Source organism: Chinchilla lanigera, unplaced genomic scaffold, assembly GCF_000276665.1.
Source record: "Chinchilla lanigera isolate Chin_1 unplaced genomic scaffold, ChiLan1.0 scaffold00064, whole genome shotgun sequence".
In the NCBI taxonomy this organism is placed as follows: Eukaryota; Metazoa; Chordata; class Mammalia; order Rodentia; family Chinchillidae; genus Chinchilla; species Chinchilla lanigera.
In genome coordinates this window covers 11,268,316-11,294,347 of record NW_004955465.1, presented here as the reverse complement: position 1 = coordinate 11,294,347, position 26,032 = coordinate 11,268,316, and the positions used below count along the sequence as shown (strand labels likewise).

General features: G+C 41.8%; 1 protein-coding gene and 1 long non-coding RNA gene across 2 annotated transcripts in view; one reads left to right on the top strand and one right to left on the bottom strand.

Moving 5' to 3' along the window:
• Gmds (GDP-mannose 4,6-dehydratase) overlaps nt 1-26,032 on the bottom strand; it is a 429,050-nt gene that overhangs the window by 268,215 nt on the left and 134,803 nt on the right. The window contains exon 7 of the mRNA XM_013521779.1: nt 5,345-5,472. Coding sequence (XP_013377233.1) covers nt 5,345-5,472 — 128 coding nt within the window. The remainder of the gene's footprint in view (nt 1-5,344; nt 5,473-26,032) is intronic.
• Nucleotides 21,613-25,362, top strand: LOC106150132. The gene is made up of 3 exons (XR_001236756.1): nt 21,613-21,763; nt 22,801-22,902; nt 25,004-25,362. It is a non-coding gene; the product is annotated as an uncharacterized LOC106150132 (long non-coding RNA).

The following is a 26,032-nucleotide window of genomic DNA, read 5'->3' as shown; positions in this document are numbered from 1 at the left end:
CAAGGTTAGAAGATTTCCCCTCCAATGGAAAACAGCAGCCAATACTCCACTGGTCAATATTTCTAAAAAAGTCATATTAAAACACATTCCAGGAGCAGGCCAATGCCATATTTTCCTGCCAAACAAGAACACCCTAGGTGCCTAAGAACATGGGATTAGACTCCTTGAGAAGAAGAAATCTTATCACTGACCTTACTCTCTAACTAGCAGTCAACTGGCAAAAATTCCATCATAATCGCTTTTCTCGGAAGCTCCCTGGCAGCTCTGGGTGGATATTCACCCTTCCTTCCAGTACACTCTAAGGCTGTTGGGACAGGAGGTCTCCAGGGACTCACTGTGGTCCTGCTGTGAGCGAGGTGGACCTTTGCCCTCCTTTCTGTCAGTGAGCTCTTAGGAAGACATGGACTGTAGAAAACTGTAACACAAAAGATGCTCCTCTTATATGATGCTGTCCTGTGAACACATGTGCACACACATACACACACACACGCACACACACCAGTTGGTGGTGGTGCTGCACACTTGTCAACTTCCCTTAACGAAGATCTCAGAAACTTTAAATGATATCTTTTCCCTTTAAATTTGTGCATCATGGGGTATAAAAAAGGCTAGCAGTGGACTGAGAGATGGGGAAAGGGGGAAGAAGACGGCAACAGATTCTTCCTGGCTCTGTGTCCTCTGCAGCTGGTCCTCAGCTTTCCCGGGCCCCGCAGCAGCTGAGAACTGCGGTGTAGGTCATGCACTCGGAGGACATGGACACAGGGGTGGGGCCTCACCACACAGTGTCTCCAATCACACCCTTTGCACCTCTGCCTCTCACAGCTAGAATTTCAAGTCCAGCAAGATCTGACAGCCTTTTCCACCAGATTCTCATCTTTCAGCTACTTCTCTTCCTCCTGGGCCACCAATTTTAGGAAGCGAAAAGGGAGAGAAGCGTAATTTTCTGGTTCATTCAAAACAGATTACCGAGATCCTCTGGCTAATGCACCAACATAAATGAGTGAGGCACCTGGCCCGGGCTGGAGCTCTGGCTCCACTTACCTTTCCTGTCAAGAGCTTTGGACAAAGACAAAACCCTCTGTGCCTCAGTTCCTTCATCTGTTTCAGGACTCTCGTGTCTATTTACAAGATGACGTGAATGAAGTCCACAGCAAAGTCTCCGGCACGTAGTAAGTGCCTAACACTCGGCAGTGCCTTATTTCTAAAACTGTTACTTCTGTCCATGTTCCCCACCCACTCACCCCCAATGGTGGAGGAATAAGATGTTAATTCAGATGATTTTAAAGCCAGCCCCTAACGACCTGAATGTCCCTGGACTGCTTCTGGGCGGCAGACCTCTCCAGGGGCATCTGTGGGGCTGGCTGTTGGCAAGAAAACATCTCACCAGTTCACAAATGGCTTTGGCTGATCCTGGACAGCTCAGATTTAGGTCTCTTGTCACTGGGTCTCCCAAGGGCAAAGGACCCTGGTGCGATCAGTAGGGGCCTAGGCTTATTTCTAGCCTAGCCCCTATGAGTTTGCTGGTCTCTAAAGGAGTTCTGGCTAGAGCTATGTTCCAGACTCTTATCAATTGGGACCACAGGGGAGAGCTTGTTACCCAAACTGTTACGAGAAACTCTACTCAAGCACATGCTACCATTTCCCAGCTCTGTAAAGTACCGCCAAGTGTTCATACTTACTCTTTGTGCAAAAGGTGCCAAGGTCAAACTGGCTTGGGGAACCCTATATCAATCTGAGCACACGCATACATCGTAAGTTTTCAACAGTCAGTCCCACTATAAAGAGATCTGCTTAACTTTATGCGTTTCCCTGGCATACTCAGCCCTGGACAAAACTCCTGAGACTGTCACTTGCAGCAAGAAGGACTGTGACCATAGCAGGGCTCAGAGAACGTATGCTGAGGAACACTGCCACCCAAGAAGTCAGACGTTTTCCTTGGCTGTTTGCGGATCCCACTGCCTCAGCGATGGCTGCCGCCTTGGCCTTGGTGGCTGACGGGTGTCTCTCCCCCCACCCACCACCCATGTCCTCCTGAGCAGACACAGAGACAGGCTGGGGGAGCCCAGCCAAAGGGTTCATACAATGGCAACATTTCAGAAGTCTGAACTGCAGTCTAACTACATGAGAAATGTGAATTTTTCACAACTTCTATTTGTGTAAATTAAGCATGTACAGCTATTAGCATTGTAGTAATTATTTAAGTACTAGTTTTTCCTGCAGCATTGTCTGCAGATGTTAATTACAGAATCTGGGTGGGAATGTGAGAGTTCAGGGTAAAATTTATTTAGTCACTTTACACACTTAAAAATGTTTATCATAAACCATTAGAGAAGATGTAACTCCCTGTAACTTGCTTATTCTGAAAGGATAATATAATTTAATACTTTTTATATTCTTTCATTTCAAGTTGAAATACATTTTATCTATTTAAATAATTTTTAAAGCTTTTTGATCTAGTAAGCAGGACTATAAATGGATGTTAATGAATTGAAATTAGCAACAGGAAATGACTATAAGTTGTAAAAATGTTTACAAGACAGAAGAAGGCTGTCATCATGTATGGCTAGCACAGTAGTGCTAATTTTTTTTACAGGGTTGTTATTATATCCTTTTCAAAGATGGGTAAACTGAGATATACAGACTTGTGCAGCTGAGCAATTCACTGGGATGGCTGGGATCCTCTGCACCCTGTCTCATAGCACAAAGGACAAATGTTCTCTATTCGCCATCATTACTTCACATGAAGGGTTTGCAACATTTTAGTGCTTAAATGAGCAGGACTATATGATGATGATGTGTGTAAGTGAGATACTCTTATGATTTGTTTGATACATTTGCCAAACAGTTCTCCATCCTCAGGCTGCTTATCCTTTCAGGATGCCCATGTGTTTTAAAACAAACAGTGCCTGGCTTTTTTCAATTTTATGATTGCTGGCTTTCATTTTGGCTACAAACTTAATTTTAGCCATAAGTCTCTGAAGTAACCTCATTTTAATATATTTAGAATTGCAAAGAATCTTAGTATTTCTTTACATAGAGTAGCAAATTATGGATTCTTATTTAATAATGGTTCCTTTTCAGAAATTTAGACTTTTTTTCAGAACACATAAATGAGAACTATAAAATGCTTCTTACATCATCAACATATGTTACTGTTAGAACCCCAGGAGAATCCTTAATATACAAAACCCACTTGTCTCCTGGAACAACTCAAGCCTTGGTTGTCAAGGAGAATGTGTGCGCGCGTGTGTGTGTGCATGTGCGCGCATGTGTGTGTGCATGCACACGCGCATGTATATGTCCATAGAATGTAACAATTTCACAATTTTATTAAAAGGCCTAACTTCCTTAATCTTGGGGGATATTCTGTCCTCTCTGGGTGTTCTGAACTGACTCCATTTAGTCAAGCAGTCATGAAAACGACTTTATTTAGGACAAACTTTTTAAAGTATATAAGTCAAACTGTTTGACAAATACTTTCATTTTATATGAATACAGATGTGCACCCTCTGTGCCACGGTCTGGGCTGCTCCCTGAGCAGTGTCGGGGTTGGCCCTGGGAGAGTGAGAAGACAGCACTATGTACTTCTGCTTCACACAAGGTTTACTGCCTGCCTAATTATTTAGTAGTCTCATTCCTATTTATGGGATTTTTTTGGTTTATCTGAAATATGTCATCGCGCCTCCTGATTGCAAAAATTTATACACATTCATTTTAAAGGTCTAGAAAACATACAGAAGAAAATAAAACATAACCAGCAACAGGTACCATCCACACATTGGGGTGGCAGTTCCCTCACTACCAAAATCTCATAGATTTCTGAGTTCTAACATAAACTGCTCTTTCGCCCAAGTGGAACAAGACAGAACCAAATCTAACGAAATGTAATCTATTTGGTGCCTGAATGGAGAAAGAATCTGCATAGAGGGAAGTGGGTTACAGAATCTGGAGAAGTGCCGGGTATAGCTGTCCACGCAGCTCTAAGCACACCCTGACTGCTAGCAGGCTACACACCACAGTGATATCACTAAGAAAGCAACGCTTTTATTTTTGGAAAATTTGTCTTCTATTTTTAGTGGCAAAGGCCACTCAAATTAGACAAGAAAGTTTTATGTTCTACATTCATCATTCTCCTACTTTCTTATAATATCTACAAGTATGGACATATATACTTTTAAATATTCCTGAAATATATCTAAAGACTACTGCTATACAAGGGTTCTTTGTAATTATAGGTTTGTAGTTCAAATGATCAAAATATTAAGCTGCTGAATGTTTTAAATTAACTTTTTCCCCATAATATACAATAGCAAGTGTTTCAGCAATACACATTTTTAGTTGTTATAAACAAAAATAAAACCATGGGTGAAGCCGACCTCTGTGTTAGCAAGTGAACTCTGTGTTTGCTTTCTTTTGTAAAAGTTTGAGTTTCTTTTTGAATGGCATTAATGCACAAGGAAGCCAGATCTGGTTTCCCAGATAAGAACCCTTCAGGACAGAAGAGACTCCTGAGCACAGGAAGTCTGTGAGCCCCTGGAGGATAGGCAACTCCAGAGAATTTCCCTACCGTGCTCATTCATGTCTGTTCACAGAACTGACACGGAAATTTAAAAGCATACGAATCAGGGAAAAGGAAAATATAACCATGTGTTTTTATAACAGAAAAATCACACCATTCATATACATAACTTGGTAACCCAAACCCAAACGTAACTGCAGAGGAATCCCCGGGGCAAAACATCTGAGCCTCCCTTCACCCCTGCCCATCTTCTGTGAAGCGTCATCAGCAACATGTCCATTGAGGGGCCACGCTCACTGGCACACAGGGGTGGGGGCGTGGGGCGAGTGGCACAGACTGAGCAGCAGAAACTGAGTTCCCTGAGAATACGACTCTCAGGGACTTTGTGGAATAAGGCAAATTCAAGCTCTTAGCTGATACAGACAGATTGTGCATTATTCCTCGAAGGTCTGAAAACCAGTACCTTCTTCTTTCACCACTGACAGTGCGAGCACTGGGTGGCGGGGAAGGAGCAGGTGGAGCAATGAGAAAAGTGCCAGCAAGTGAAGAAGACCAACGCTCACATTTTCCAGCTGTTTACCAGTCCACCACCCAAAACAGTGACCAGCACCTTTGATTTAACTAAATAAAAGACAATTTGGGAACAATTTCCTCATTCAAATAACAGTCAGTATAAGCAATATGTACTCCCGAGCCACCCAGTTTAAACTGAAACCAGCATGAGTGTAAACACACGCACATTATCGAAGTTCCTGTGTCACCACCCCTTGGTCATGCCTTTTACCTGCAGGCCTGGCCCACAACAGCTGCCGACGCAGCTCCTACCTCCACATAGTCCTTGGCATGGCCCCAGTCTCGTTTGGCATCCAGATTTCCCAAACTGAAACATTCCAGCTGTCCAAGGTAAATCTTAGCTACTGACCGGCTAATTTTTCGAGTAACGAAATTAGCTCCTAAAAAGAGACAAAAGATGTATTATCAGTGGAGCACATTCTGACATTTAACAGTTTGGTGAACCAAACCCAGTATCAGCCTCTGGGCATTTCTTTCATTCTCGTTCCCCTCCCCTTAAAAAAAGAAAAGAAAAGAAAAGGAAAAAAGATCATTAACTGTCATTTAGACAAGTTAAGAAGCTCTAATTCTAAGTGTCACATCAGCTCTACTTTCATAACAAACATTTTTTCTTTGGGGGACATCTTAACATTCCTAATTTGCTGCTTCAATATGCAATCCAGGCATTAGGCCAAAGAAAAGCTATTGGAATGCCAGTTTTTAAACAGAAAAGTCTAAAGGGCTGCATAAAGGGAAATGCCAGAAAGGAAGACATACATCTAAGACCACCCTGATTTTTTTTAAGAACACAAACATCATATATTCCTATTAATAAGGCTATTTTGGGGCCCATGGGAAGAGGGGGGAAAGTAACTTAGTTCACAGGGTATAACTAGTTAAGGGAAACAAAATAGAAATGTATTTGGGCTGCCTTTCTCTTAACAAAATAAGTGGTAATCACTCTCATTTACAAACCTACAGAGCCATCTACATGTAAAATATGACAAGGTTTCAAGTCGAAAGTTTCTCTGTACTATACTCACTACCACACCATCTTCCAATTTTATATAAGTGTTATCTACAGAAATGGGCTCCTGAATTTTGTATAAACATTTTGAACTGACCAGATAAAAGGTACCATAAGTTGAAGAAAGTATTTAAATTACTTTAATGTCTTCTGTTTTTGTTTTTTGTTTTTGTTTTTGTTTTTGTTTTTGTCTTCTGGTTTTTAATGAAAGCCTATTTTATTATATTTTTATTTTAGAGATGAGTCTCAAACTACTGAGCTCAAGTGATCGTCTTGCCCCAGGCTCTTAGGACTACAGGCACACTCCTGACTTTTCTTGGTTTAGAAAATCACAAAGGAACTTTTTATGTGAATCCCGGTATGTAGGCAACCTTATCAAAGAACATTATTTAATGCCAAGTTCTCAAGGTAGTAACATACATATGAGCTAGTTCAAAATGGGTTCATACAATTCAGAAACATTAACATCATAACTTATCACATATCAATAACTTTATCTTTGTTCTTTTGCAGATGAAGCAGGAGGCAAATGTGACATAAGGTTTTAGCTTCTTGAGAAACTGGCACAGGAATAAGGCGAGTATTTCTAAATAGGGTTTCTAAATATTGTCACGAATGTGGCCTACACAAGTTCAAGCACATACTAGACTTACTACACCAGCTTGGTATATACACGTATACCAATGCCATGTCATTACAAAATACAGTAAGACTGCCATGGAAATCCAAATATTTAATTTCCATTAGCAATTCATATGATTCATGAAGAATGAAAGTTTAAACTTTCCAAAGCAGTTTATAAGCACACAGAGATCCTTCAGGAAAGCCTTTTAAAATGAAGACACATTTATTAGACACAATTCTAAATCTATGACTAGTCAGCAAAATTTTATTTTGAATTTTCTATTGGCCTATAACAATTAACTTAATTTTTAAATTAAATTTAGGTCTTTTGATGTCTGTCTTTACTTCACTATCAGGGTTATACTATCAGTGCAAAACATATTGGGTATAGTAGGGATTTTAAGTTATCAGACAGTGCTCCCAATTTGAAACAGTCTCCATGTTCCTGGTTACTGGTAAACAACGTGCAGGAGTCCCACCTAACAATTTTATGCTTTCAAAAGCATGAATATAGAATGCCTACTTAGTCAGGTCATCTAAAATTTCTTTCAGTAATGTTTAGCAGTGTCCAGGGACATATTTTTACACTTTTCTCGTTAGTTTATAAATACTTTATTTGTTCTCACCTTGCAAACAGTGTGTCTTCTACTGCAATTGGAATTGAAAAAAGGATTGGAAATAGAATAGTATTTTTAATTTCATTTTCAGGTTAATTTTAAACAACTATGTGTTTCACTTGTTTAATTATTAGGAAAAGTTTAAAACGATTTTTCAAAAATCTCTCCTCAGGCCAAGGAGATAGCTCAGTGGCATAAGCACCTGCCTGGCAAGTGCAAGGTCCTGAGTTTGATTCCCAGAACCACCCACATCCCCGCAAGAAAAAAAACCATCAAACATCTCTCCTCATTTTTACTCCTTATCCCGTAATTTTCAGGAGGGAACTGTATGAAAACGCAGACCATCAGGGCTTAAAGGTCGTGCTTCCCAAACATCCCAAATATGCAGGTGAAGGCAGAGAGGTCCTGGGGGAACTGAGCACCTGCCCACAGGCAGGACAAGTGTCCACGCCTATCCCGAGCCTGCGTCACTGCTTTCTAGCCTCCTGCTGCTTGCCCTGTCCATAGAGCAAAGCAGGAGGCACCTCTCCTCCGAGGACACGGCTTTGGCAGTTGTGAATCACACCACACTTGGACAATGGGCACCTATACTTATTTTAAGTACACACCAGACTTCTAAGGTTCCTGAACCAGAAGACCCTAGTTAGGAAGAAGACTAAGAAAAGTTACTCCAATCAACTGAACAAAGACCAGCTCTGCAATCTCACCCACACCATTTAACAGCTCTGAGGTAAGAGTCTCATCTGTCAACTACCCACATATGAATCATTTACCATTCCCACTGTTTTTTTATAGAATGACCAAAAATTGAATATTTTTTCATTAATTTTTATAAGATAATGTAACAGGAAATACGAAAATGACAATTCTGTCAAATTTCTTCAATACAAGCACTGCCTGGTTGAAATGACACCTGTCCAAGTGATGCTTAGCACAGACAGTACATAAACAAACACACTGTCAAGGGGTGCCTGGGGTAAACTGCGAAGTGGTTAGTATCTGAGCCGCCAGACCAGGGGGTACACCAGTATAGATGAAATGGCTTTACAGACCAGAAATCACTTCAGAAATAGAAGGAATACCATCATGTCTTTGTAAAATGATAATAGTTTTCATAAAAAATCCAGATAATGAATGGTAAATTCTCAATGTTAACCATTGTTGTAATTATTATATTAAAATGACCATGGTATCCACAATTGTCTCAATGAAAAGCCTCAATTTCCAACTGCTCTCTCGATCATGTTTTATAATTCCCTGATTTTGAGAGTATGACATTATTCCCACATGCGAACAGTCACTGTCAAAAGCAGACTGTGGACTCACAGAGGAAACACTAACAAATACTTCTGGAATCATTTCAGGTTACTCATTCAATATAAACTCATTAACCTAGGAAAAGGCAAAAATTTATACTCATAAGAAAAGAAATCAGGGCTAGAGCTTTGCTAGAATTGATACAACGAAACAAACAGAGCTCCTGCCCAGGCAACACAGCCAAGGAGAAAAAATGCAATACTAGAAACGCCAATGTGCTGGATAACATATTATTTCTTTAAATGCAAAGCTAGGCCTCTAAGCCTCCTGAGCAAAGCAAGCAGGAAGTGGGCACAGCCCACGTGGGCACTGGGATGCTGAGTGAGCGTGGAGCACCCTGCGGCCGGGAGACATCCACACTGGGCCAGGTCAAGGTCTGCCCAGAAGCATGTGGGAAGCTGACACACTGCGCTAGTTCTCCGCACCTGTAATTCTGTGACTTTTATCAGTGCTACCATCACAGGGATGTGTCCACAGCTCTCAGCTGTCCTGTCTGCAGAACGAGATCACAATCTTCACTAGGACCTGTAGGAGCACCCATTTCCACGGCTGCAGGACACTGCCCCACTGCACATCCACTGGGCACTTCCGCTGCCTTGGATTTTCTTTACTACTTCTCCATAGCAAACCCATGGCTGGGGAAAGAGTGTTAGGCTTTCTCACTTTACCTTCTAATCCCTTAAGCTTTTGTAAAAAGTATTTTTCCCTTATTTCCCCTTTCTGAAATAACCTGGGCAATTTCCTTAGATCCATTTAGTTTTCCTCCAGCAGTCAAATCTAGAATTTAAGTTAATCAATTCAGCTACTCATTCTTGTTTTTCTTGAATGAAGTTCTCTTTGCTTCTTTTTAAATTCTGCCTGTGCATTGTTCTGTTTCGTTTTTGCTTGTTTTTTTGTGGTTTATCATTTTATTTACTTCCATGTGTTTCAGTAATTTTATACTGTGAGTCCCATAATTTCAATACTTGAAGATCTTGGGCGACTAATTTCTTACTTGTTCTTTCTGCACACTTTGATGGTGGTTTGTTTCCTCTGACTTCAGAGAGTTCATCTTTATACCATCTTCCCAATCTGCTGGAGGCCAGAGGACATTTACGAGAACAATGGCTCCTCCCCAGAGGGACAGTGTTCCTTTCTCCTGGCAGCCGGGGATGCTAACCCTGGCCTCTCACCCGGCAGCATCGCCAGGATAACCAGGCGCCGCACTCCCACCTTCTGCCCTGAACTGACCAGAGAGGAAAGACATTCCCTAGCGGCCTGACAATGGCCTCACTCTGAGTGAACAGGACTAGAGAGCATGCCGGGAGTCATGAGGAACATGACAGACCTCATGAAATGAAAACTGCACTGCCCTGTGCATCTGGGGCTGATGAGAATCACTGAGACACGTATTTATTTTTACTTTCACTTTAGAAGTTCAAAAAACGCGCTTTACGTTTTATTTTATGTGGAATATGTATGTATAATGAGTATATATATATAAAAATGTGTTGAAATCTAAATTTGTCTCTTTTTGTTCACACTATTTCTCTGACTCAAACACAATGATTTGAAACGATTTTTGTTCACATCCCAAGCAAACGACACTTTTTTCCTTACAAAGTTCTGGGCCAGAAGATCTTGATTTTGCGGTTCTACCCTTGATGCAGCCTCACTTCCTGTGAAGACAGAGGACCAGGGCGGCTGTGAGGCATTGCCAGCACCAGCCCACCAGGAGGTGGCTCAAACACAGAGCCAGCCCAGTCCCTTACTTCCTGGCTTTCTTCTTCTAATGCTAACGTAAGTGTGTGTGCACTGCGAGCACGGTACTTACAGTCCTTGTTAATTTAAACTTAAGCTGTGGTGTCATCAGGCACACCAACATCGTACCCTGTAGTCACAGACATTCTAAAACAAAAGACGAAGGAAAAGAACTGACATTTATAGAACATGTACCTTTTATTTTTTCTTTTGAAACAAAACGCAATACTGAGCATCTCAGGCTGATACAGTGGAAGAAGGGGAAGAAATAAGCAACAATTATGCTGCCTATGTCTCTGAACGAAATCAATTCTGTTTCAACTGTGTATTTCCACAGCCCTAAAATCACCCTGTGGAACCTAACACAGCAACAGTGTAACAACACACCTGAGTGTGTGGCAATTCCTACTGTTCATAACTGCACAGAGACAGACTGGGTAGGCACACGCCTACAGCCATATAGATGTAAAATGTATCTGTCAGTATCCAAATAGTATTTGAAGTAACCACAATTTTTCTAATAAAAATTCTATTCCATTTCCCAGGACTTCATCCAAAAGCTTTTGACTTAAAGATTTTTTTGGAGTTAGATAAAGTACAAAGACAGTATGGATGATAGTCACTGCAAAACAGAAATCATTCCAATCCACCCTGAACCCCAAGTGAACCTCCGCCACAGGGCTCTGCATCTTTCCCCTGTGGTAATCTCTGGCCACCCCGCTGAGAACTGCCTGGGCCACGGCTCGGGGCAGACAGGGTGTAGAAAGAAGAGACACTGAGAAGGTCATGGCTGGCTGAGCAGACTACTGAGATCAGAGAGATCATACCTCATTTGCTCACCAAGTCCTGCCAAGAGCAACACTATTTAACTGCAGGTACTCGGAATCCAACAGGCATGTTTAAAGGGATCCCAGGCTTGAAAGAGGACAGCTCACAATGTGCGTTTGTCAGGGAGAGCCTCCACCTTGGGCAAGCATTTATAAATATGTGCTTCAGGACAGACCCTCGAAGCACTTTGCTATTTACATCAAATGCTCAAGGCATTTTCCACTGATAAATCAGACTCAGAAGTCCTTGCTTCAGAAGTCTTCAGCTTTGGCACAGCTGAACATTTGGGGCCGATGATTCCTTTTTGTGGGGGCTGAGCTGTGCATCCCCAGCTTTTACCCACAGACAGCAGCAGCAGCCCGTCAGTTACAATCAGGATGGCTGCAGATATCACCAGTTTTCCCCGGGAGACAAAACTGCCCTTGATCAAACAAAAAAACCCTGACACACAAAATCCCACCAGATCCAAATGGATGGACGTAACAAACAAGGCCTACTTGCAGATAGACACTGCTCTTTTCTGCATTCCCTTTCTCTTGCTTATTGTCCAAGGTATCAGGGAACTAAGGAATGTGAAATAGTGACATCACGACAGGACACATGCCAGTCTTCACCTGAAGCCAGTGACTCTGGGCCTGGCCCACAGGAGGGCAGAGGCTGCAAGCACACCTCTGGACACTAGCAGGGACCATCAGGTGAGGAGTGTGCGTGAGAACACAGACACAGTCCTTGAACCAAACCCACGGACACTGTGCTGGTGGGAGGCAGATGGATGAGGGGGAGGCAGCAAGAGCCGAAAGCTGAGGGCGAGGAGCTGCCGGAAGGAAGTGTGGAGGCAGCCTGCAACCTACAAGCCCTGTGTGCAGGAGAAGTAACCACCCACATGGCAGAGCGAGGACAGAGGGACAGAGAAGAAACCACGGAGCAGGGCAGCATGAAAGTGACCAGTGGGAAAGCCACTAGGGGTCCTGATCGGAGTGTGCAAGATGTGTGGACAAAAGTCCAAAGGGTTCAAGAGAGAATGGAGGCTGTAGGCCTGTGATTCCAGCACTCAGAGGCTGAAGCAGAAGGACCAGAGTTTGAGCCTAGCCTGACCAACTTAGCAAGACCTTTCTCCAAAGGGGTGGGGGGTGCTGTGGGTGCAGCTCCATGTGAATTCCCTGGGTTTAGTCTTCTTTGATGGTCCTCATGGAACAGCCTGACTGCCTGTGTGACTGCAAGAGCCTGACCCAAGCAGGCCCAAAGGACCACGCTTTCCCACTAGAGTGACTGAGGAGCGGCCCCCGACTGAGGTGGGGCCAAGGACAGGCTCCCCGACTCACTGTGCAAGGGCTGGGAGAGCGGTGAGGACAGTGGTGGGGACAGTGGTGAGGTGGACGCTGGCAGTGACTCTAGTTCAGGCTTCACAGGACAATGTGATTTGAAAAGAAGAAGCCAAAACAAGAAAAAATAGGAGACAAGGAGAACCCTGAAGACATCTGAGTCTCTGGTTCCAGCTGTCCCTGCTGCCATTCCCACACTTGGAAAACAGCCATAGGACCCTCTGTCTGTCTCTGTTCAATTATTCTGCTTAATCCCAGTGAGAGTTTTTGCCAACCCAAAGTTCCGACAGATGCCCAGCACAATGAATGATTCCATCTGGCCCGAGCCCTTATCGTTTTCTTTTCTGGATTCCTGCCATTGCTACCAGATGCCCTTCTTGACCTGCATCTCTTCCCCCACAAAAGCTGTCCTAAAAAATCACGGTCTCTGAACACAAACCCAACCACAACTCACTCCTCTCTCTCCTGTCCTCTTCGCGGTAGTGGAAACTGAACCCAGGGACTTTGCACTCAGCTATATCCCCAGCTCTTTCTTACTTTTTGAGACAGAGTCCTACTAATCTCCTCCAGAAGGCCTCAAACTTGCAGTCCTCTGCCTCTGACTCCCAGAGCATGCCGCCATGCACGCTAGCCCTCTCTCCCTAGAGTGGTGGTAAGCTGCTCACAGGCCGGAAGACTCCTGTGTCTCTTCATGGCCACGCCCCAGCACTGTGCTCCCAGCCCTTCCCAGCCACATCCTGCCCTGTGCAGACCAGGAAGCAAGCGCTCTGTCCTCCTGTTCTTGGTAGGGAGCGCTCACAACCGCGTCCAGACTGTCCACACTGCAAGCCTCACCTCCACAGAATAGTTCCAGGCCTCCCAACCCGCACTGGACCTGCTCTTCTCCACACCCTTCTGCTGCCCCTACAGTCTCTGCCACTCTCCATGGTGACTCTTAAGTTTAGCTCTCAACTGCGAGTTTTTAAAGACAAGCAGTTGTGTTTTGGCTCTTCCATTAGGAGCTTTTCACTTACAAAGTTAGCTCCGAGAAAGTCTGTTACTTTATCACTTCTGCTATAACCTGAGACTCTCAAGATGGTTAAATTCTGAAACTAGCCTGTCTGTGTTTCCAGGACATGCACACCAGTACGCATCAGGCAAGACTACAGGTGCCTGTGATGAGGAAAGCCTATCTGGCCCTGGGCACGACTGTGTCCCTCTGACACATGTGAGGGTGTCCCTGCTGCCCTGTGGCCGGGAGGCACTGTAGGAGGCAGGTGGCAGGCGGAGCTCCTGCAGGAGAGAAAGGTCAGTTCATGGACAAACAGAGGCACATGCCTGTACAGTACCATCTCTTAAAATCAACTCCTTTTGGTAGAAATGATTTATTAGCATTATACAAACAACTCTTCCCACATCATGCAATTCTATGTTTGGGCTTTATTTCAGACATGATAGAGCTATCTCATGACAGCATTCCCACTTCTATTTGACAATGCTCACACTTTAACCATTTGCATTAAAATTGTCTTTAGCTTCATCCTGACTCAGAACAGTAATGACACCCAAGAAATAAAGCAGGAATACTCCACATAAATTTCATATTCAAAGTAACTTTAAAGAAATAGTATTGGCTTATAGCCATCCTCATATGTAGACGGCAAAGTAAACCTTCAAAGGGGCTTTGCTTCAAATTCTTCATCTGATAGAAAACTGGGGTGAGACAAATATCCGTAAAATGAGGGAGCTGTGTCTTCTTCCACAATGAGTTTACTTGGCATTCCTGATATGGTTTCTGTTATTCCCTCCTGCCATGGAAAAGTAAATACATGTAATATCCTGAAAACAAATACTGCAAGTGCTATTTATTCACCCAAGGAGAGCAAGTAACGCAGCCTCCTCTGTAATCACTGTTGCTAATACTTGATTTGGACTTCAAACAACTTTTTGAGAAGGGTCAGACTCCAAAGGCAAAAATAATTAAGAGATAAAGACTGACTGCTAAGTACTGTGTGCCAGCCAGTAAACACTGCCATCACTGTTGATGCAGGACACACACACTGGGAAAGGAAGAGGGCTCTCCTCATTACGGAGAGTCTCTCTCCAGGGGCTTCACCTCAGAGCTGACAGAGTGACCTTCCGGAATGATACTGATCCTGCTTCTAGCTGACAGTGCTTAAACATAAACTCTTACTGAGGTTCCCCTACCCTGTGGAGTCGCACACAAAGGTCCACAATGCCAGGTAAGCCCACAGCAGGCAGGTCACTGACAAGGCTCACCAGAGCCATACAGGGGAATGAAGCATGAAGTTTACTTTCTGGAAATCGGGCAATGAGCAAAACAAGCCTTTGGGAGATATTTCTAAAATGCGCTGACATTAAGCCATATTGTGCAAGGAGATGGACTGTTTCACTTTTCCCACCCAAGGAGCTTTGCCTTGAATGTTGGAGGCTGTACACTCAGCTTTAAGGCCCTTACTTGATTTGCATGAAAGCAATGCGTATGAGCTGCAAAACAGCTAAGAACAGATACTGGTCCCAAAATCAAGAGAAAGTAGATTTAATTTAAGTCACATACACATACAAACAATATACCCAATTATGAAAAATGAGAGTGTGTACCATGTAGCAGGATAGCTGATACGATGCTCACGGGTAGTTTCCATGAACGAAATACCACAAAGCATAGCTTCAGCAAGTTAACAGACTCAGTTCCAGGACAGCTTTGTCTCAATTTCTCTGGCAACTATGTGGGAAACTCAGGTCAAAGATTTTCTTCAGTACTTCTTAACTTTTTTTAAAGAAATGATGCTGACTAGTTAAAAACATGGTAGCATTTTTTAGGGTTCAACAAACCTAAATGGGACTAGAACAGAGCTCATTTTGAGAAGTGAAATAGGATGGATGGGACAGGTTATCCTAGGAGTAGTGTAACGCTAAGGACACACCCAGTTCTGGAGTCAAGTCGCGGCTGCAAACCCTTACCTTTCACTTACTACAGCCAGGTGTTTAACCTCCGAACGCCTATCTCTTCACCTGCACACTGGCTATAAGCAATCCTACCGTGCTGTTTTGTCATGACGGCTAAACGAGGAGGAAAAGTAGAATGCCCGGGCGCAGTGAGGTCTTGATGAGTGCCGGTCCCATCCTCATCGCTAGATCACCAGCAGGCCTAGAAGCTGAAACTATCAAACCTCTGGGCCATGTCCTCAGTGCTCTCTTCTGAATGTTTGCTAGAGAAGAACACACATCACTCATCATGTGGGTGCATAAGCTCGTGTTAATGCTGGGCAAAGAAGGGTAGATTATCTGCTTTCACATTTCCATTCCCCATCTTTGGTTTGTCTCCTAAGGGAAACACTTCCCTGGTCTGCAGACTAGGAAACCTTGCTCAACACAAAGCACTTCCGAGGACATGCGCACCGCACTCTGCCAGGATGGGGATGTTGGTCCTAAGCTTTTATCAACATGCATATTATTCTTCCAATAAAATGTACCTGTGTTTCTCTAAGAAACGCCTTCCTCCTCCTTAAAAAGCGCCTCTTTGTTCAGGAGGATCCCAAGTGACAAAGGCCAGGGTTGTGCTGTTTCCACAGCACTTCTGCCCAGCCTGCTTTAACACTGTGGGCATTGTGGCTCCTCCAGCTCCACTGATGAGGAGCTGCTGCGCACCTTCCATCCTCCGCCCAGGAAGGGCTTCTCCGCGATCACCCTGTACCTGCACATCCCTTCACTGGCCAGTTATCCCGGGTACGTCCTGCTTTAGGGCTCTCTGAGAAATCTTTAAAGCACTGGCAGAAAAGAAGTTAGGCAAAAGCGAACTTCCTTTAACACAACACCCTTCTCACACTGAGAATTTTTTATTCTATCCTTCACTATGGTTTGTCCACACAAAAGTCCATACAGTGACGTCTGGTAATTAAAGCCCTCTGAACAACACAAGCACAGACCATTATTCTTCCAACACTTCATGCTCGGTATCCCATGAGTTACTTTATCAGTCTTATCTCCTTTCATTATCACTTACCCAGCTGTGAAAGCTTAACGAGTTAGTTGGTGCAGGGAAAGAAAGTCATCTATTCCTTCGTTCATCCCCCCCACTTCACTATTCTTATTTACTATTACATCTTAAATTGTGAGGTGGCACAAATGAACCCATTTCTCTAAGGGGGACATTAGTCTTAGTGGTGATAATGATAATGTGATAATAACTTTACTTATACCATTTCCTTTAATGCCTGTAACAACCCAAAGACCATCATTATCCTATTTTACAGATGAGTAGGCTGAGGCTCAGAGAGATTGAGAACCTTGCCTAAAGTCACTCATCTAGGAACTTGCAGAACCAGAATTGAATTTAAATAGTCCAATAGTTCTGTATCTTTGGCTGAACCAATTAAAAGGGGGAAGGGCCAAGATAACTCAGCGATACAGTATGTGCTTAGCACACACAAGGACCTAGCTTCATCGCCAGCACCCCACAGAAAAGCAGAACAGTTTCATAACAAGTAGTGACAAAGAAAGCTCATACCCAAATTAATTTTGGAAGAAAGGGGCTGGGGATTTAGCTCAGCGGCACAGCACCTGCCTACCAAGCGTGAGGTTGTGAGTTCGATTCCCAGTACCGGGGAGGGGGGGTGAATTTTGGAAGAAAAAGCCAAATGTTATGTTGAGGGGAGAGTAATTTATCTTGAAATTTAAACTTTTTGTTAGAATTATGAGATTGGAGGTACAGTTCAGCAGTAGGGCACTTGCCTAGCATCACTAAAGAAACAAAGTACTTACGTGTTTTTTATTAGTATAGCCAAAAAGTAAAGTGGTATTTTCTTTTCTGGTTTGAAATTTTTTTAAACAAAATCACATGTACTTCACGTAAGATTTTCACGGGACCATTAATACTCGAGGGCTTCATTAATTTTGTCGATCCCAGGCCTTTGAAATCTGCCCACAATCCTTTCATTCACATCTTTTTTCTCCTTCTTAGTTCCCTAATTCAAATGTCAAGTGGTTAACCTGCCAGAATCTTGATAGTAAATAGCTTTTCCTACGATCCCAACAATCCTCCAAAACTACTTACTGCAATTCATAACTGCCTCGGTGAGTAGCCTAATTCGTCTGTAAACATCACAGACATGTTCCTGGTTGTCAGTTCAGCCCATGTCTCACTGGCAGGCCTCGCTGTACTCACATTCCTTGCTGCGCTATCCTGAGCCAGCAGCCGCCCAAACCCAACTAGCAGAGTTGGCTCCACCCGGGTCCTGCACCTTGGGAGGGGAGGAGTGAAGAAACGAATAGTCCAGGGCTCAGCTGGAAACACGGGAAGAGGCAAGGAGGTAAAGCGGAGAGAAAGGGAAGCAAGCTAAGGCTCACGTGTCTACTAGGCACCGTGTTCACCTTTTCCACGTTCTCCATTAGCCTGCATGTGAATGCTACGGTAGGTGATCCTCGTGATCCCCCTACCCAGTGGGCATGATCGTCTGCTCCACATACAGATGAAGAAACTGAGGCCTGAGCAACTTGCTCCAGTGCGCCTGGCTGGGAGGCAGCCAAGCCCTCGTGCGTGCTGCCTGGCTAGACTTATAGGGAACTGCACTGCGGGGGACTGGCAGTCCTCAGTTTGGTTTCCAACATTTATGTCACACAGATTCTCCAATATATAGAAACTCTCAAATACAATTTGGAAACCCTCCAAATATCACCTTCGCTGGTGGAGGGACTTCATTAGGTGTGGTGGTAATAACCACCTCTAGCAGACCAAGGCTGTTTCCAAAGTCCTTCATGGTTATGCAACTCCACCTCACGTCCCCACAGAGTACCATGGGCCGGACAGCCTTGTGACAGCCCAGGGTGCATACCACATGTGGAGTAGCACACCACAAATGCAACAGTAACCACGTGATGTCACTCTGTGCCCCAACCAGAAAGGTGACCCAGAACCAGGTGGGTCCAAGGGTAGTGACCAACAATCTATTTGTGAACAGACAAAGTGGTATTGTGTAAAGCCTACAATGCTCTACTGAACTCTAGCAGGAGATTACTTCATCCCTTGGTTTCACAACCAACAGCTAACATTTTTTTCACTATATTAAGACTCAGATGCACATCTTAAAAAAATTATCAAGCACCTTTGATAGAAATACAAACAAAATCCCGAGCTGTTTGATACTGGTTTGCTGGTTTCTTAGTATTTTAAAGCAAGATAATTTGAATTTGATAGTCAGACTGCCGAGTACTTATTATTAAATACTTAGTCAAACTAAATACTTACTACCTTTTTTGAAGATTATTTTATTTATACATATATTATTTATACGGAGAGAAAGAAGTATTTTCTGTCCATTGTGATTAAACAAAAACAATAATTATTTAACTTCTATCATTCATTATATTATACCCTACAACATTAAACTACCTCTAAACTTTAACACTTCTAAAGGGAAAGTCTCACAGTAAACCTTTCACATGAATATTACCATAATCCTATAGTTTTCACAATTGTTTTATACTAAAGTCAGAACATAAACACAGCTCATTCATGGAGTAATTCATTCTTGTGATAAGTTACAACAAAAGGTAAACATGTTCATTCATTTGGGAGGTGGAGGAGGGTCACAGCCCCACCATGACTTGCTCTGTGGGCCGCAGGTGGCTAACTTAGAGCTGACCCTTGAGTGAGCAAGGATTCTGACATTGCAAGTCTGCTGTCTAGGCTGTCACGAAGCAGGGCTACCCTGGAGTAGACCTGAAGACCTAAGGCTGAAGTAGCTTCACACAGAGATACTGAAACCAGAAGGGTATATAGTGTTTGCTACCACTCTACAAGAATTTACTTCAAAGCAAGAGTGATGGGTAAAGACAAATGAGATCCTACTCTTACCCACAACTCTGGCCTAGATTCTGTTTTAGTAATGTTTTGGGGGTGAATCTGTTCTCAGGGCTTCTCGCACTCACCACGCTCCACACTGTGGACTGGCTCATTCTCCATGAGGAAGGACCGTCCTGTCCTGTGCACTAGAGCGTGTCCAAGATGTACCTGGCCCCTACCTGTCAGATGGCAGGGGTCACACCCCCTCAGTTATGAGAACCACACTGCCGCCTGTCTCCCTGGGAGCAAGTCATTCTGACCCCACCATTCAATTCTCTACCCATTTGGGAAACTGGATCGTACAATATGAATCTCATCTCTGCAGCAACAAATAAAGAATAATCTTCCAAAGGGGGAAATTATTTAAATATTGTTATAGTTTTGAAACTTTTGAAGATTAACTTATGATAATAAATATAGACATCTGGAGAAGCAAAACACTTGGTAACTAAAAAACTCTCAAGACTACAACTCAAAACCACAAGTTCATGAACCTTACAAAATCAGATTAGCTCAGTGAGGTGAACAGTGTGTTTAGACTGGTCTATATGATTTCTTAGGAAGCCTATGTTTAGAAGAATGTGCCATATCGTCTAAAAATGGCTCAATATCTAAACACTGGCAGTACACCTTCCATTTGTGGTAGTCTCAAACTGTTAATTAGGGTTATATTTAAAGTGCTTATAAGTCCTTATAGCCCATGATTTTTAATCTATTGCATTAGTTCTGTTCTCATTGCCAACTTCTTGCTAATAGCCAAGGTAAGTTATTTGTGTCATATCACACATTTTAACTTAAAATAATGTTTGTTTTATTATGATTATTTCTGCCAAACACCTGAGAGAAGCTAATGAATACCTTTTACAAAAGACAGGAGACCAACTGAGAAATTAAATCTCCAATTTCTCCACTTATTTTATAGCAAAGTCCAAGCACCCACCCTGTCCAGGAAGGACTGATCTCCTCTATTTCCAACTCTAACATTCATCTGTATGCGACTTACGCACATAGAAATCGTGTTTGTATGACTCCCGCTCCCTCAAGATTACGTTAGTATCACGTATCATTTGTTCAGTTTATGACACTGGGCACCTCGATCTCATGCTGACTCAGTTCTTCATTGATGAAAAGGTGGGATGAACTGACCTTTAAATTTCTTTCTCTCTCATAAATTCTGATGGTATTCTGGGAGAAATGGTTATTCTCCAGAACTTTTAAAAAGAGGGAATAGCATTTAATGGGCCATTATACTACTTTAGTAATAAAAAATAAGGAAAAATTAGAAATATATACACATTTTCATATAAACATAAAGAAATGTGTACGGTAATCAAAAGGACTTAAAAAGGACTTTTAGAATAGTAATCCCCAATGCCACAAGCACCCAAACCAGCTCACTGGTGTAATGTTTTTCACTATTGTAACACTTGACAGTGACAACTAAATGGGTCTGACTCCTCTGCTTAGAAAAAGGAAACGGTGAAATGTAGAATAAAATGAGCTCAGGCGGGCAGCCTGTGAGTGGTGTGTGCGGGCTAGCGGGCAAAGCTAGAGCTCACGGGGAGGTGGCGTGGAGGAGCTCTGGGAGGAAGGCGTGCTCCTGGGGTCTTTCTCTACAGGCCCGTGATCCAATCACCACAGCTACACACAGCAAGTGGAGACAGTCTGGGGAAGGGGTCAGGCAAGCAAGAGGGGAAGCCTAAGAAGGAATCTGCTGAGAAGAAAAATCCCCTTACCCAGAACTGAGTAAAGGTCCTTCCTGCTTGTGCAGGCACCCGACCCCAGGAATGCTAGACAAGTGCTCTCTACCTCTAAGCTGTGACTCCAGCCCCAAGTACCCTGTCTGCAGACCCTTAGGAGAGAGAGTAGGGGGAGAATGGAAGAAGCACACTGCCAACATGGAGTGTGACTTCTTACTCAGGCAGGAGACATCCAAATGAAACCAACCGCTGCATGTGACTCATGCTGGTAAACTAATGGCGCATGAGGAAGGTCCACTTAGCCAAACGTTACCTCCTCAGTCAAGCTGTAAGCAGCAGTCAGCATAATGCCAAGACTCTCCTAATGGTCAAAAGCCTAAGATGAGTCAACGTAAGAAAAATATACTCATTGAGTGACTGGAAATCTGAACTGACTTCCTTCTATAAAGCCAGTGTCTTTAGGGTGTGGGCTGGTCGGGCCAACATTGGGCAGCAGTGAACTCACCGGCCACGCACCTGGCCTGGCCCTCGTCTCTAAGATGAGGGCCTGAGAGGTCCTGCAGAGGCCTCGGCCACTCCTTAGTTGAAGTCCGGCCAAGCCACTAATTCCACACTCACACTGAAAACTGAAAAATCACACTCAAAATCCAGGGGAAAAAAGGAATGCTCAAAGGTAATGTATTTCACTCTTTACTCATGGTATCTTTAGTCATCAAAGTCAGGAAATCAAGTTCAGTTTAATTTTTTTAAATCTTCTGAAACTAGAATGTAAGGTATATCTCTTATTTTTATTGTCATTTTCCCTTGATCATCATGCAAAATGTTGTATGTGGAATACACTTTTATTAATGTTATGTATAAACTTTAAAGGTCACCAAATTTGTATTAATGATGGGCCAAAGCACTCTGCCAAAAGGTTCAGAATCAAGACACAGTTAGCAAACCGATTACATTATCTAGGTGACAGACAGTGGACATTTTTGTTACTTCACTTCCTTAAGTAATAATATTGTTAGATTTATTAAACAGCTTTGTTTTTAATGCCCTAATTTGCAAAACAATGTATCTATGTAAGAGTAAATTTTATTACTGATAAAAGGTATGTTCAAAAATTCAAATATCCTCATCTACAAGCTATTTTAAAATAATTAAAACATTTTCATATTTTTCCTCATGGTTTAACTTATACAATTAACGTCTTTATAACAACATAGTCTTATTAGCTATTTAGCTTTTCAAGAAATTTAATAACAAGGGGAAAAAAATCTGTATGTCAATTTCCTTGCAGAAATGAAATAGTTGTAGATAATAAGCAAAATATAGGGAATACATAAATCTGTATATCTAGTAGAAGCATGTCCAAACAGAACAGTATATTTATATACATATATAGGTAGAAGATACAGCATTACAGATTTAGAGAAATAATATGAGAGGAAAAAGCTTTTCAGATACATGAGCAGTTCTGTGCAATTTATGCATAAAATAAAGCCTTTACTCATCTCATCAATAACTGAATATATATACTTTTATTTTAAAAAGCTAAATGCTTAAAAATAAGAGCAGCTTGTTAATATCTGTGAATATCAATATATAAGGCAGAATGATATAGTTATTCACAAAACATGCTAGTGTACATGTTTTCATGCCTTTGGCACATATTGTTCTAAAATTTTGTTAGCAAATCTGACAACTGTGCCCCATTTATAGAAAGCAACCCTCAAGCTGGAGCGCTCTGTGCATCTTGCTCTCGGCCCTGTCACTGGATCATGGTTCCTCCCTGGACAATCGTGTGATGGCATGCAAGCACAGGTGAGAGCAACTACCTCCACATGTCTTATGAAGTTCTGAAAACAACTCAGATACATTTACAAAAAATCTAAATAATCTTTTTTTTTAAGGAGAACATCAAAAAGACACAGAAGGCAGTGAACATGTAATTAGGAAGGGTCAAAACTCAGGAGCTGGGGTTGCTGTGATGAGCTGTGCTGGTGGTGTGTTAAGGTCCACGCTTTGCTGACAATTAGCTTCCCTGGAGAGACTTGTGCTCTGCAGTACAGCAGTTGAGGACAACAGAACTCCAAGTAACCACAGTACTTCCAGAATTCAGTGCAAGGATTGCTCATTATGGACTCTCTGACTTTAACATTTCTTGGAAATCTTTCTAAAGCGTTCCTTGTTACCTTGGGAGAAACCCACAGTAAACCCAATTGAAAGGTTTTCAGATATTGAAGAACCCAGTATCTACAGCTGGGGCCACAATATGTTTTCTCAAAGGTCCAAACAGTGACTCTTTCAGGCTTTGTGGACTACAGGAGTCTATAGTGTGAAAGGAGCAACAGACAATGTGTAAACAAATGAGCCTGGCTGTGCTCCAATACAACTTTATTCACAAAAAATAGGCTGGTATGCTGGACTTGGCTTATGAGCCACAGCTGGCCAACTTCTGATCTGGAATATATTTATATTAAAATACTTCTTATAATCTGAGCAACTAATTTAAAGATAGCAATACTCACTATATTAATTATTATTGTTGTTAATCTCCTATTATCTTGTTTTAAATTCTGTATTTTTTTTTTGTTTTTGTTTTTCTCTGTAAAACTAAAAAAAAAACCTCTTCCATACTTTTTAAAGTTAGAAATTCTCATGAAGTGCTATTCATGTAACAAGATGTACCTTGTGAATTATTTTCCATTTGAGGACAAGTTCCTGAATCCCCAAATCTGTACACCATGGGCTCAGTTACTCAGGCCTTTGTGACTGCACCTCGGATAGGTCGAGGGTTACTGCTGCTCCATCCAGATAAAGGAGTGTTTTTGCCTCTCATAATAGGGCATGAACACTGATAGATACATGGGCAATCAGTTTAAGGAAACAAACTCACAGTGTCACAGCAAGCTGTGGGTATCCAAACTAGAATTATTAAACACTAACTCTATCTATTCATTAAAGCTTATCAGATTGAGTCACTACTTTAAAACAGTTTGTTGGCTGAAATTAACTATTATATGTGTAAAATCAATAAAACAATATTTATTTAAAACCATCCTAAAAATTTCTACTGTTTTCTAATTCCAATGATCTAGCTGTCAAGTCAGGAATGTTTAACTGAAATGTGAGATACTCATTTATTCATACATTGATTTAAAAATATGTACTGAATGCCCACTAGCAGATATGCACTGCTTTAGAAGCTGCAGGTTTAAGAATATAACACAATCTGACCACCAAGAGACTCACAGTAAAGACATCTCCGCTGAGAACAACAATTGATCTTTTAAGAGTAACCTACCTGTCACATTATGAAAATTAATTTTGAAGTTTCTAGAAATATGGCATTAGGTATTAGACAGTGCAGTTTATTAAAGCACTGACATCATTTTCACATATACTTCTACATTTTTTTTATTATTTTATTATGTAAATGCAGTAAAAAATAGAACACCATTGATTTCTAGACATGTAATAAAACCAATGAAAATGCTGTGTGCTATGAAGTCAAGTTTTTAACACTTCACAGAGGCCCACACAGCAGGACGATTCATGCACCTTTCTAGGAAAGCAACCGTAGTCTGCAGACAGGGCTGGGAGTTGGTATGAAGGAAGGAATGTTTCCTCATTATACCCGTCTCCTTTAATTTTATTTTATAACAAAGCAGAATTCTTGTTTAAAGTTTTTGTAAAACTGAAAGATTTTCATCATAGAGAATTTGTACCTGCACACGACACAACCTGATTTTTAATGTATACCTAAATGTAATTAATATATATAAAAAAAGCAAGATTGTTCTCATTGTGAACTACAGAGGATTGAGGGGGCACTATATTCAAATGTATCATTTAACTCTACAATCTACGAATGCCTTCCCCTCTCCTATTCATAATAATTAACTTTTATTTTTCTCTTCAGGTGAAAAAGGTGAAGCAAAGAAGAAATCAGAAACCTAAGCAAGGTGTATAAACAGGCTGGTGAGAGAAGAGGTAGGCATTCTCTTTACAGACTAGGTTCCTCAGCGCCCACATGCCAGAGCTACAGGCAGGGAGCCCTAAGCTCTTCCCCTCTTCTCCGCCTCAGGAGCACACCCAGAACCACAAAATTCATTAAAGGAATATCTCCAGCAACTTGAGCAACAGAAATGACAGGCTTGTGTCTTAGGCTTTAATAGTCCATCATGGGAATTTTTAACATAAGCAATTATAAAATAAAAATGTACTGACGCTAAAGATACCTTTATAAACCTGTCACTTTAATGTTTCTTCATGGCTTGTTGCTTTAATTAGGTGGCTATACAGTCAAGTAAAATTTCACTGCAAAAATTATAATTAACACGAGCTGTTGGGCATGAAACAGCTTATAATACTGGCCTCACTTATGTTCACACTAAAAGACTAAATGATAGTGAAATTTAATAAAACTTCTTGGATCAGATTTTTACTTTGTTAAAAATATGCTTACCTAAGATTTCTTATGCTTCACTAAACCAGAAGTAATGGTGGGGGTACACATTTTCTTATTTAAAATTTAATGCTAGCATGTTAATAGTCTCAATAACAACTATGAAAAGACAATGATCCAATACAAACAAATAAGGTCTTATAAAAACTGATGCTTCTCACTATAAAGAATGATTTCAAACTTATTTTAAAAATATACTCTAGAAGTATAACAATCTCTGGGTGTCTGTTTAATGGAATGTAAAGAAAAATACTGAATATCCAAATGCCCGAGTTTACGTGAATAGAAGCAACTTCTAGAAAGAACCATTATTCTTCTTCTCACTCCTTTGTGTTTACATGGGAACTTTCTAATACATAGGTTGAAAACATGCTTTATAAGACCTATTGACAAATATGGTAAAATTGGAACATGCTGTTTTTCATAATGAATTTTTAAAAACCCCATAAACTTGATAAGCAATTAAGACCAGATTTACATTTC